Here is a 14,327-nt window from a genome sequence, read left to right as displayed (position 1 = left end):
AAACAAAACTACACAATTACGCACACTTGACCTTTGACAAAGAAGCCAAACATATACAATTGAAAAAAGAAAGCATCTTCAATAAATGGTGGTGGTCTAATTGGCTATCTGTATGTACAAAAATGAAAATAGACACATATATGTCACTTTGCACAAAGCTCAAGTCCAAGTGGATCAAGGATCTCACCATAAAACTAGATATACTCAATCTAATAGAAGAGAAAGTGAGAAAGAGCCTTGAACTCATTGGCACAGGGGAAAATTTCCTAAACAGAACTCCAATGGCTTATGCTCTAAGATCAAGAATTGGTAAATGCAACTAAGGCAAAGGACATAGTCAATAAGACAAATCAGCAACTTACAGATTGGGGAAAAAAATCTTCACTAACCACACATACCATAGAGGGCTAATATCCAAAATACATAAAGAACTCAACAAGCTAACCACCAAAAAACCAAACAACCCAATCAAAAAACTGGCTATACAACTGAACTGAGAATTCACAACAGAGGAATCTTGAATAGCTGGGAAGCATCTAAAGGAATGTCTAAAGTCCTTAGTGATCTGAGAAATGCAAATCCAAACGACCCTGAGATTCCACCTTACACCAATCAGAATGGCTAAGATCAAAACCTCAAGTGACAACACATGGTAGCAAAGATGTGGAGAAAGATGAACATCCTCCATTGCTGGTAGAATTGCAAACTCCTACAATCACTCTGGAAAATAATCTGGAGGTTCCTCAGAAAATTGGAAATAGACCTACCTAAAAACCTAGCAATACCACTCTTGGAAATATATCCAAAAGATGCCTCAGCATGCTATAGTGGCATATATTCTACTTTGTTAATAGCAGGCTTATTTGTGATAGCCAGAAACTGGAAACAACCCAGATGTCCCATGACAGACGAATGGATAGAGAAAAAGGTCTTTATGACATTATATTTACCAACGTTAAATTTCTAAATCACATTTCTCTACATGCATTTTTTTATAAAGTATGTTTCTTAATATACATCAGTGTTGCTGTATGTGTTTATAACATTTGCTTGTGAAAATGATATATTACAAAATATATGATTTTATTTGTGAAAATTTAGGGTAGTTACAATTTATAGAATTGTATGACTTACAAAGTCTGAATTTTATATTTTGTCTTTTTTAATCTTGTAGTTTTGTAAGTATTTATTATAATAATCTATTAAAGTTAATATTTATAATTGCCTTATGTCAAAGAGCTTAGGTCATAATTTCAATTGAGTAAAAGTATGTTTCAAAAACTCATGAACCCACTCATCATATACTCAAGAAAAAAATATGCTTTCCACATCATTATACCTTACCATAATTACCAATTATTTGAAACATTTAGCACCTTGTATTAACAGTGAGAGGAAATCAAGTTTCAAGGAAGTGAAATTTAAAACAAAATTTCAAAGCCATGTCATGATATATACCATCTCTGATTATTTTCTCGCTAAAATCAATTTCAAGAGAGTTTCTATTAGAATTCAAAATGAGAAACTAGAAAACAATATATTTCATGAATATTGATCTGTATAATGTTTTCTAAGATACTAATTCTTTTATGATGAAATACTGTATTAAGTTGCTATTTTTAGCCAGTAGGTAATTGGTAAATATTCCCCTTAGGTAATCTCTTGGGCATTCATCATCATTTGTTTAAGTAGATATAAACATTCTACTTTTACCATATTGTTTAAAGTAATAAACATGAAATTGTTGGTTTCACAGGTAACGTAAATTTTAGTTCTCTTGCAGAACATTTTAAGATGATTACAATATCAGAGCTTAAACATTTCTATCATAGTTTTTATATTATATATAGTGTGAAAACTTTTAATTACTGATTGTTGGTTTTGAGGTTGAATAAAATATATTTATCCATACATGATTTATATCAAATTTCATCAAAATGTTGAAAAGGAAATCTTCCTGAGAAACATAAAAATCAAATATTGACTCATGCATTGGACTATATATAAGAATGTTCCAAATTTAATAGTATGTATTTTTATTCTCCCAAAGAAAACAAACATTTAAAAGAATTAAAACTAATAGCCACCGTAGATGGACAGGATATGCTCAATCCATCTCCTCTCAGTAGGACTTGTACTTTGATAGAATAAAGTATCAATAGTCCTATAATCTAGAATCCACTTTGGTTTCCTACTTATTGCTGATGTTTTTCTGGTCTCACTATCTTGAGGAAAACAATTACAAGAACAATATTTTTTCTTAATTCCTCTTTGAATAATGGGAATTTTTTAAATGTAATTTGTAAGATGAAGTAATGCTGATTTTTCTGGTGTTTATTAAAACTATGATTTGCAGCTATAGATTGTTACATTTTTAAAGTCTTTTATTTTGAAATTATACTATAATTATATCATTACTTTTTCTTTGATTTCCTCCTTCAAAATACTCTCATATAACTCTCCTTATTCTTTTTAAAATTTAATGACTTTTGATACACTGATCGCTATTACACACACACACACACACACACACACACACACATATATATATATATGCAGGGATAGGATGTATATTATATATATACATGTATATATATATAATATATGTATATATATTACTAAATATATAAGCACAATACTTCAAACTTTATGTTTTCAAGTCTGACAATTTTATTCTGTTTTGTAGTAGTTGTAATAATTAGTTCTGTATTTGTATTGTATACCAGGGTAGGTAACCTGCAGCTTATTTTGTTACCCAAGATATGTCAAATTCACTATAACTTTACGACTTCACCCTTAACAGTGCTAGAAGGACAGCATTGGGTACCACATTTCACATTCACCATTATTAAATTCTTCCAGAATTTTTAAATTTAATTTTATAACTCTAAATTTCCCCCTGTGTATTTGTCCTATACAACAAACTTAGTTCTGTCATAAGACATATGTATCTCTACATCCATGTTTCATAGTTTTTATAATTTTATTAATTGAAAACAAACTGAACTCACTATAATGTAGGAAACTAAATTGTGTTTATCTGTGTCTGAGTCTGGTGGATATGGATATATCAATAGACCACATATTTTCAATCTAGAAATAAAGAGAAACTATATTTCACAATTAACATATAGTATTGAAAATATTTTCAATGTAATCCTGATAAACTAATATTAGAGTATATATTAATAATAAAAAATGATTGTATAGCTGAAGAATTACATATTTACCTTTGTTCCTTAGTCACATATTTTTGATAATATTACTTTAATACTTATTTTTTGTGATCTAATATTGGATTCCATTTTTTAAATTTTTTTATTGGATATTTTATTTATTTACATTTCAGATGTCATCCCCTGTCCCCATTTCCCTTCCCTAGAACCCCCTATCCCATCACCCCTCCTCTTTTTGCTTTTATAACATTTTAATTACATGCATGTATTAAGGTCAGTTCTAGGTTGAGGGTCTAGCAATACAATACATCAAGAAGGTTTTGGAATATATTTTGAGATCAGGTATTGAGATAGCATTAAAATTATTTTCTTGGAAACTATTTTATGTTGTTCAAGAAGATCCTTTCATTTTCCATTTAATTCAGTACTGTTTTATTAGAGTCTGTTTTGAAGTTAACTACTTTGGGCCAATTATACACTTTAAGTAGTATATCCATCTCCACAATATTAACAGCAGTACCTCTATTTCATTATATTTAAGTGACATATATGATTATACTATCATGTAGTTATTGTTTCTGGAGTATTGACTGACATATATTAATTAGTTTATTTGATTGACTTACATATCTTCTATTGTTATCATAGTACTATGGACCATAGCCTAAGTATATTCAACATTGTTGCATGAGATTCCAACATGACGAACATCACAGAAGCTACTTCATTTGTTCTCAAAGGACTCACAGACAACAATGAACTTCAGATCATTCTCTTTTTTCTATTCTTAGCAATATACCTTTTTACTCTAATAGGAAATGTAGGACTTATTATTTTAGTTTTTGGAGATCCCCAACTCCATAACCCTATGTACTGTTTCCTCAGTGCATTGTCTTTTGTAGATGCTAGCTATTCTTCAGATATCACCCCAAATATGTTAGTAGGTTTTATGTCTAAAAGCAAAATCATTTCAATTTATGGTTGTGCAACACAGATGTTTTTTGCTGTTACATTTGGAACCACAGAATGCTTTCTTTTGGCAGCAATGGCATATGATCGATATGTAGCCATTCACGACCCACTTCTGTATGCAGTGAGTATGTCTCCTCGAGTGTATGTACCACTTATTATTGCTTCCTACGTTGGTGGAATTGTGCATGCTATTATTCACACAGTGGCCACTTTCAGCCTGTCTTTCTGTCAATCCAATGAAGTCAAACATATATTCTGTGATATACCTCCTCTACTTGCTATTTCCTGCTCTGAAACTTATATAAATGAGCTGATGCTCTTCTTCTTTGTAAGTTTCATTGAGGTAGTCACTATCTTGATCATTTTGTTCTCCTATGCTTTTATTTTTTTGTCAATTCTGAAGATGAATTCAGCTGAAGGGAGGAAAAAAGTCTTTTCTACATGTGGAGCTCACCTCACTGCTGTTTCCATTTGTTATGGTACAAGCCTCTTCATGTATGTAAGACCTAGTTCCAACTATTCCCTGGAGCATGACATGATAGTGTCTATATTTTACACCATTGGGATTCCCATGCTCAACCCTATCATCTACAGTCTGAGGAACAAAGATGTAAAAGAGGCAATGAAAAGAGTTTTGAGAAAAAATTTCATATTAAATATTGTATTAAAAAATTAAATGTATATTCTGTGTTTCTTATATATATGTTCTTGAAAATATGTTTGATATATTTTATATTGTATTCCTTAACAGTCTTTAATTCTTTCATACATAAAATCATTGTGGTTTGTCACTTCTTATGACAGGTTAGCTAATGTGCAGTCTCCTGTCTCTCATCTTCATCTCAGCATAAACACATCTTATCACCCTTGGCTTTGTGTATGTTCTAGGAATTCAAACTGACATCCCCACACATGAATTGTGAATATTTCACATACTGAGCTACCTACCACCACTTCAATGTTTAAATTTTGAAGAACATAAAATTCCATTCATTTTTATTTTAAATTACCTTTATTTGAATCATACAGTTCTTGTATATTTACTTTTTAATTAAATAGTGATTATATTAAAACACTGATATGATATTTATGTATCTAAAGATGTGGCATCTCTTAGTTTCTTATAAAATCTGTGCTCACAGATATTCCACACACAGTCAGTTACATATATGCTGAAGGGATTGTAGTTGCTTGGTAGGACTAACATGACAATACAGTAAACTGGACCTGGTTTATACAAAACCTTATTTTTTATGTCTAGATGTTAGATATGTAAAACCAAAATATGTGCAATGATAAATTGCTCTTAGGCATTTTCTGTGTGGATTACAGATGTTTATATTTTCTTATTGTCTTTCTTATAGTTTGCTTCTATGTGTGTCTTTTTGCTAATTTTTCCTTATAAGAATTGTAAGTATATTGGATTACCAGCCATCAAAGACTTTCCTATAACTAACTCCATTTTAAAGACCGTCTCTAGACTCAGACATATTCTGAACCATTATATGCCTAGTTTTAACACTGAAACCTATGTCTGTGTATGTATATGCAAGTATTTGTAAATATACGATATATATTCATGTGATAATTGTTTTAACATTTTTTTTTTTGAGACAGGGTTTCTCTGTATAGCCCTGGAACTCACTCTATAGACCAAGCTGGCCTCGAACTCAGAAATTGCCTGCTTCTGCCTCCCAAGTGCTAGGATTAAATGTATTCACTGGCTTGATCATTGTTTTAAAAGCAAATTATTTCCTCTCTCTACTGAGAAAATATTCTAAGTTTTCAGGTTTGTAATTCTATACAGTTAATATATATACATTATGTGAATATATGGATATACATTATATATATATATTTGTTTTTCATAAAGTTCCAGTCTCTGACTCCATTTTCTTTTTCACTGATTTATCCCTCTCAACACAGAAGAAAATATACTCAGAGTATTGCAGATGACAATCATGATGGGTTTTGCTGCAAAGTTGCCCCAAATCCTCCAGTTAAATATTTATTATATGTCTTTAGAAAGTTAATTATAACCTACGGTTTAATCAATACAGATAACGTTTCTATTGTTCATAATCTTCTAGGGAATAAATACGCTTTTGTTTTTTTGTGGTGCTGGTGGTATTGTTTTATTGTGAAGAAAATTAGTCTCATTCTTCAGTTCTTCAAGAAAAGGAAACCAATAATTGTAAGGATTATATTAAAACTCAAGAACAACAAAACTAAAGCATGCTTGTCTAAAGTTTAACACATAGCAGATTTTCCTATCCTTGAATAAACCTCTTTCTACTTCTATATGCTGCTCATTGTCTGGATTCTACTCAGGCAATAGTTCAATGAGGCTTTTAGAAATGCTGTCATCCTATATTGCCTGTATCTGAAGATAATAGTACAGAATATATCATTTAAATATTGTTAACACAACCAGCTTTGACAAAAACCTCTGTGTTATCGTAGAGGAAACAGGTGGGGTAATTAAGACCCAATGCAAAAGAGATTTAAAAGAGGGTTTACATAATTGGATTGGCATTTAACAGCCTGATATAGAACAATCTTCCACCTTATTAGGCTGAACTGCTGTTTAAAGTAGGAATTGTCTACCAACTTAGATAAGGACAATTGAGTCATAGGCAGAGTCACAGTGACCTGTCCCCAGAACCGTCACCCAGCCAATACCCGGTTCTGAAAGATATCTGTATTCCCCCTGAACACCCACACTCCAGTGTCGTCCCCTTCCCCACATCCTGCCTTTCTGTGTTTATAACCCCTGTGTAAATGAATTTGAGAAAAAATGAATAATTAAAGAAAAGAAATAACTTATATATAGATTTAAGGCAAGTTATTCAAAATAATTATTTAAATCCTGAATTTCATAAAACTTTGTAGTTTTGGAGATGATATAAAGAATAATACATAGATTTGAAAGAAGAAAAAAATAAAGTAGGAATTGTCTTTGATATTAAATATTTATAAAAAAGTGCTACCCTAGACAGGTGAAGATGGGAAGAAATAGAGGAGAAGAACAAGTTTAAATATGAAAGATGTTGGTATTATTTGATTGTAAGGTAGTGAAAGGTGGTTACATGTGAAGGAATTTGAAAGATGAGCATGAGAAGTTTGGACATTCAGATGTTCTAAGGTCAAGCTGTTTGTGGCAATGTAAGGCCCCCGGATTGGGGAGACCCCCACTCAAACCACAGGAGATTATGACTACCCAGAATCACACAAGAGACGGAACTTGCTGCAAACTGCAAAAGGCTTTATTTCTGGATTTCAGGATATCAGCGGACTAAATCCGAGACTCCCAAGAGGAGTGTCGACCCGGAGGCTCGGGAGCAAGAGGTATTTAAAGGAGAAAACCACAAACTAAGGGGTTGAAGGGGGAAACCAGCGGGCTTCAGGGGTGAGCTCAGATGAACAGCTGTAGACCATAGTGGGGTGCGAAGGGAAAAGTGGCCAGGTTGTGATGGAAATCCCATCATCCACTGCAGTCGATCCCAGAGACTCCACTCTATAAAGATACAGTGGTGTTCTGGGGACAGTGGAGAAATCCCAACCTACATCATAAAAATAGTAGAGAATTCTTAACTCATTATTTAGCTGCTCATAAATCAGGGTAGGGAGTAGGAAACATCCTGTATACATTCTATTCAGAAATGTGACCTTATCCTGACCATTGTATGTAGCCATTTCCTGGAGTAACTCAGCCAACCTGTATCTTTAGTTCTGTTATCCTTTGTGGTGAGCCAGTTCCCGGAATGACCTAGCTGACCTGCCTTCTGGCTAGTTTCTTCTTTTTGTGGCCAGCTAGCTCCTGAAACCTGTCAGCTTGTGAACTTGCTGACCTTAATTCAGATGGGGGTCTCAAAGTTCTCTATGAATTTTCACATCCTTTCAGTAACAGTGAGGCTCAGTAGGGAAGAGAAAAGGTGTAAGAGTTGCAAGAGGAAGCTGGAGTTCAGGAGGAACAAGATCTCAGGGACCCAGAAGTGCTTAAGTAATCTACTGGATTTACCATACTCCCTACAGAGGGGAGGCAGAGAAACAGGAAGGATTCCAACAGAAGGATAGGGCTGATGGCCATGCAGGAGGGATAACGAATGACTTTAGAACTAATGGAATACAGCCCATGGGTTACCACAGCCACATGGGTAGACCTCAGTATGAGATGGACCCCAATGACCATGTGTCTTGAGGACTTTTTGCTACTATGGAGTACTCTGTTTGTTGACCTCACATACCTCTTAATCTAAGAATTATACGAAAATTGTAAGGGGGCTTCAACTCCCTTACTTCAGAGTATTTCTGGCATTCACAGTACTAATGCTTGATTTCTTTCAGGCATTGCTGCTGGAGCAGATTGATGATTCTATCACCACCCTAGAGAAGCACTTAGACTTGTAGATCATCAACAATGACTTCCATTCTTAGAAAAACATTTGGAAAAATAAAGATTTTAGTGATGCTAGGTTGAAATGTTTTTACTACTGGCTCTGATGTTAAAAAAGAAAAAAAGAAAAACAACTTAGGGAACAATATGAGGTTCAGAAAGGCATATTCTTAATAGTTATGCTAGAGACCCTTGATAGTTAGGACTGACATGACTTTCACTGAGGCTGGAATGGTGATAATTGATTTCCTATATCCATTTCCCCTTCTGCTTCCTGATATGATTTAGTAACAATTGCTAATGATTAGATATGCAATCTAAGGTTTTAAGGTAGATATGACTGATTTTTATATAAAAGTTTAGATTTGTTATTCTTTTAAGATTCTTATAAGATCACCTGCAAAGATAAATAATAAAATGATTACTTTCTTTGTAATTGAAAATTGCTGCATGTCAGTAAGAGAAACTGTCTGAGAAAACTACCTTGCTTGCTTATACTTTGTTAATCTATAACAAATTGCTTGGTTATGTATGTATGTGGGTTTTTGAGAATAATTTGTTTTCTTTACCTGTAGTATGTAATGTTATTTTTTGTGTAGGTATTGGAAAACACATTTTTTCCATACACATTTACTAGAAGAAAACTAACATGTAACGACATTGTAAATCCATATTGCTTGAATTATTTTGCTGGGATAAATAAGCTATGGAAGAAAGAATAAAGTATATATGGTATAGTGTGACTGGAACATTGCTTCTCCCATTCATCAACTATGTTTGTATGTGTAAACCTTGCAGAAATGGGTGTTGAAACATTATTCCTTCTATTCACCAATTGTGTGTATTTATGTATATATGTGTGAAATACTTAGATCCTGCTTGTTGGGCTCTAACCATTCTATGTGTGAATATATATATGACTACTTGTAGGTCTGTATACATCTATATAGGTATGTAGGAATGTAGGTATATATGCATATGTATTTGTATATATGAAGTTATTGGAGTCTGCCTTTTGTTTTGTTCATTGAGTGTGTATGTGTGTATGTAAATTTTCTCTCTTTTCCTTCTCTTTTGCACTGGCCCCAAGAAGTTAAAAGAGTTCTTAGTTTTTCCACTTGAAAGACCCCGAGAGAAGGGAGACCCTCACTCAAGTCTCAGGAATATGTCTCACCAAAACCATGAGATACAGGACTTGTTGCAACAGCAAGAGGTTTATTTGGATTCAGCGCTGAGGCCTAGACTCATGTCCCATACAAGGGCAGAGGAGTGTCAAGCACGAGGCTTAGGAGAAAGGGGTATTTAAAGGAGAAAACCACAAACCGGGGGGAGGGGGAGTCAAAGGGGGAAACCAAAAAGGGAACAGTAGAAAATCACAACGCATATCATACAAAGAGTGGAAGGTTTCAACCTATTATTCAGCTAGTCATAAACCAGGGTGGAGAGTAAGTAACATCCTGTATACATTTTTCTCAGGAATGTGACCTTAACCTAGTCATTACCTCTTGGTCAGTCACTTCCCAGAGTGACTTGACCAACCTGTGTTTTTAGTTCTGCTTTTCTTTGTGGTTAGCCAGGTCCTGAAAAATCCTAGCTGACTTTCCTCTTAGCCAATTTCTTCTTTTGTGGCCGGCTAGTTCCTGGAACTTGTGCCTGAGAACTTGTTGATCTACAGCCCTGATTCAGGTAGGGGTCTCAAGCTGTTTTATGAATTTCTAAATCCTTTCACACTGACCACAGAGAGTATAAGACACATTAATTAAATTTGTTCTTTCAGAGAAATGTCTGAGGAAAAGCTTCTATAATCCCTAGCTGCCTTTGGAAGCAGCCCCTGTAATATCTGGTTCAACTTCTGTCAGTGGTTCTAAGCACTGATTGCCCAACAGCTGCCTGCCTTGGTTTGCCTAACACATGGATGCCTAAAGTAAAGTCATTGGCAGGAGAGGAATACATATCTTAGTAACTAAAGAGTTGTTTATATGGTGGGGCAACAGAGGATACTAGCAGAGAGGTGCCAGTGTGATGGGAACCCTGGGGAGTATATAAGTCTCCAGACAAGAGACAAATGACTAGAGAATGTGGAGTGAGGAGGTAGCTGAAAGGCCAGACTCTAGAATTTTTATTCAACTATACTGGTGACAGAAGCCAATAGAAACCAAGACTCCATACATACCTTAGGAAAATCAATTTTGAGTCAGAACAAAAGTTTGGTTCAGAGTACCCAAGTTTCTTTGCCAGTTAAAAGGCTAGTTTGTTCTGTTGACTAGTGGTTTGGACTTGGAAGGCTCTTTGAGGGTTATTAAAAGACTTGGAAATTAGTGTAAGCAGGGGCATATGTGAACAGTCAAGAAACACCTCATATAGATGGCGAAGAAGAATATAAAAAGAGTTTCTAGAATTCATTGTTTTTAATAGCTGCGTAATATTTCATTGTGTAAATGTACCACATTTTCTGTATCCATTCCTCTGTTGAAGGACATCTGAGTTCTTTCCAGCTTCTGGGTATTATAAATAAGGCTGCTATGAACATACCAGAGCACGTGTACTTGTTATATGTTTGAGCATCTTCTGGGTATTCTTAGGTTAATGGATGGAACTAGAAAATATCATCCTGAGTGAGGTAAACCAATCACAAAAGAGCACACATGGTATGCACTCACTGATAATTGGATATTAGCCCAAAAGCTCGCAATATCCGAGATACAATTCACAGACCACATGAAGCTCTTGACAAGGAAAACCAAAGTGTTGGTGCTTAGGCCTTTCTTAGAAGGGGTAACAAAATACTCATGGGATCAAATATGGAGACAAACTGTGGGACAGAAACTGAAGGAGGGGCCATCCAGAGACTGCTCCACCTGGGTATCCATCCTTTGTGTAGTCACCAAAGGTAGACGCTGGTGTGGATACCAGGAAATGCATGCTGACAGGAGCCTGATATAGCTGTCTCCTTAGAGTTATGCCAGAGCCTGAAATATACAGAGGTGGTTACTCAGAGCTAACCATTGAGCTTATCATGGGGTTCCCGATGAAGGAGTGAGAAAGAAGACTGAAAGAGCTGAAAGGGTTTGTGGCCCTGTGGGGAGAGCAACAATACCAACCAACCAGAGGTCCCAGGGTCTAAACCACCAGCCTGGGAGCACATAGGGAGGGACCCATGGCCCCAGCTGAATCCATAGGGGAGGATGATATTGTTAGGCATAGGTTGATAAGTAAGTCCTTGGTTCAGTGAAGGCTGGATGCCCCAGTGTGGGGGAATTCATGTATGGGGAGGTGGGAGTGGGAGGATGGGTAGGGGCATATCCTCATAGAAGCAGGAGGAGGGGGGATGGGATAGGGGTTTCCTGGTGGGGATGGGGAAAGGGTATTAATGTGAAATATAAATAAAATATCCAATAAAAATTTTAAAAAAAAATGAATATAGAAAGAGGGAAAACCACATTATAGGAAAAAAGTCCCTAGGAAGAATATAATTTTATCCTTGGGCTGGGGGACTATGAATGGCTTTACTTATTGTTTTCTATCTATAATTTTCTATCTTGCTTTGTGGGCTGGAGTAATAGCTATTCCTATATAAGTAACTTGAGTGGTATGTAGTTGAACATTGGCCAGACATGAATTTTAATAGAAGAATAGTGGTAGTAGTCACTAAACATGCTACATGTTAAAACAATAAAATTTACAATTTCATTATTTTTTCTTTTGCATAGGACATTACAATATAGAATCTATGCCTTACAAAATACATAACAAAGTTTTATCTGAGCAAGCCAAGGCCAGATTGGAAGCTGTACAACTGTAATACTTCACTATAGTGATCCAGGAAAGACAGAATGTGGCCTTTGGAAGCATGTTGGGAACTAGGTTTAAAAAAAAAAAGTTCTTATTGAAAAGGAACCTGGGAACTTGATGGAAATGGCCTTGGACCCTTGGATCTTGCCTTGGGATTTTGGCAAAGGATCCCACAGAAGTTCCACTGATGGCTTTGGATGGGAAGCAGTCACCTGGACCTGTCCAACAAAACCACAGCAGGGATTTCTAGTCACCAAGGAGGGACAGGAGCTCTGACCCCACAATGCATAGTGGCTCAGCAGAGAGCCTTTTGGTTCATGGGGTCCCCACACTGAGTACCCAGGGCCTCTCCAGTGTGCAATGGGGGAACAGAAAGATCCTTCCACACACATACTAGGGTAGACATTGTAACAGATGACCAGGCAGTGTCTGAATCATGAGAAGTAGATCTAGCTACTCCTGGGGGAAGAATTCTCCTAAGTCTAGGCTCTCAATACTGAGACAAGCAACCTGGCCCATAAGCATTGAGTGAATGAGCACAGGCAGCTGACCCATAGTAAGTACTCCAAGTGTTAGAATTCGGGCGCAGTTTGGACAGACAACTCGAGGCCGATCCAGTTCCACAGGGAGGGATTTATTTAGGGGGGGGTGAGAGAGAGAGAAGCAGGTGAGTTGACCAGCTGAACCGACACTCCCTGGCACTAGGTGGCTCACCTTGTGCTGCTGCCACTGAGATGGAGGCCCACATGGTCCTCCATTCCCACCGCTGAACCACACCGCCACTGCAGCCACAGTGACTCCCCACCATTTTCACTGCCAAGCCTGCTGAGACCCGCCAAACTTCCAACACGTGAGCTGTGCCTCTGTGGCCCACCCCTCCCCAATCAGTGCTCTGCCGCATGGGTTAGATTCCCAGACAGACACACAGGTCCCCGGTTCAGTTCCACCTTCCAGGTACTGTACTGCACAATCTCATGCACACACCAGCTTTTAATCCATAAGGAGCTTCTGGTTCGTGTGAGGGGTCCTGGACTCTGGGTTAACGTCTGGCCACTGCTTCCTGGACTCTGGGGTTGGCTTTTTGCCCTAGTACGTGTGGCTGGCCTCTAGCTGAACTACGACTGCTATTCAGCTAGGACCTTGAACCGATTGACTGATTTCCCTCTTTTGGAGATAGCTCGTAACCCCTCCCCAGCTCTTGCAGCTCCACCAGAAAACTGGCACCAGTCGAGCTACCTCCTGACTAGCTAACTTCTGGTGGGCTAGCCCAGTTGAGGCCCTTATTTGATCGCACGATGGCCTGATTATTATAAGCAGTGCCTGATTTCTGTTGCCAAACTTTATTTTAGGACACTGAACTAACAGATTGGTAACTAACTCACTCAATGGGCTCATTGTCTTCGTCCATACCAGCAGACGCCCCACTGGGCTGTCTACTAAAAAACCTCAAATCTTTACGATTAACGCCTGAGTTGAGGCCTTCCAAATTAATAGGCCTTTGCAATAAAGTCTGGCTCGGGTACCCTTTAGACAATGGGATGAGGGAGCATTGGGCTGTCGATTGCCCTCATGTCGCTCAGAACAGAGGGACATCGCTCCCAAAAAACCCCTCAACTGACCTTTTAGGCTTGGCCATGGAGGACTGATGGGGATTAGCTCTTTCGACCCGATCACACCTATCACCAGCAGGGAGCCACGGGTAGATATTATGGTGTGTGGGAAAACCATCTCCTTCCTCTTGGACAATGGGGCCACATACTCGGTCCTGACGGAGTAAGCATGGGGGCTTCGCATTCTTTGATTATGGCTCCTCAGACGCTTTTGCGACAGCATAAATTAAAAGTCTCTACAAAAACGTTAGAAGGGTTTGGGAAGGAGATCGATAGAGTGGCGCCCTGGTATATATGCTCGGGGTCGCTGATGCTCACCTCCTGGGACAAACTGGAGGGCGATTTAATTAGGGAACAACAGAATGGGAAGTTGAAGCCTGG

At 37.1% G+C, this 14,327-nt stretch overlaps 1 protein-coding gene across 1 annotated transcript; it reads left to right on the top strand.

Annotated features, from left to right (window-relative positions):
• The first annotated feature begins 3,435 nt into the window (after positions 1-3,435).
• Positions 3,436-4,824, top strand: LOC114631067 (olfactory receptor 141-like). Its single transcript, XM_028779370.1, has 2 exons — positions 3,436-3,460; positions 3,869-4,824. Exons 1-2 carry the CDS (start codon positions 3,436-3,438, stop codon positions 4,822-4,824), a joined length of 981 nt encoding a protein of 326 aa, XP_028635203.1.
• Positions 4,825-14,327: the final 9,503 nt, after the last annotated feature.

The sequence above is a fragment of the Grammomys surdaster genome, unplaced genomic scaffold (assembly GCF_004785775.1).
Source record: "Grammomys surdaster isolate TR1022 unplaced genomic scaffold, NIH_TR_1.0 350, whole genome shotgun sequence".
Lineage (NCBI taxonomy): Eukaryota > Metazoa > Chordata > Mammalia > Rodentia > Muridae > Grammomys > Grammomys surdaster.
This window is presented reverse-complemented; position numbering and strand designations above follow the sequence as displayed.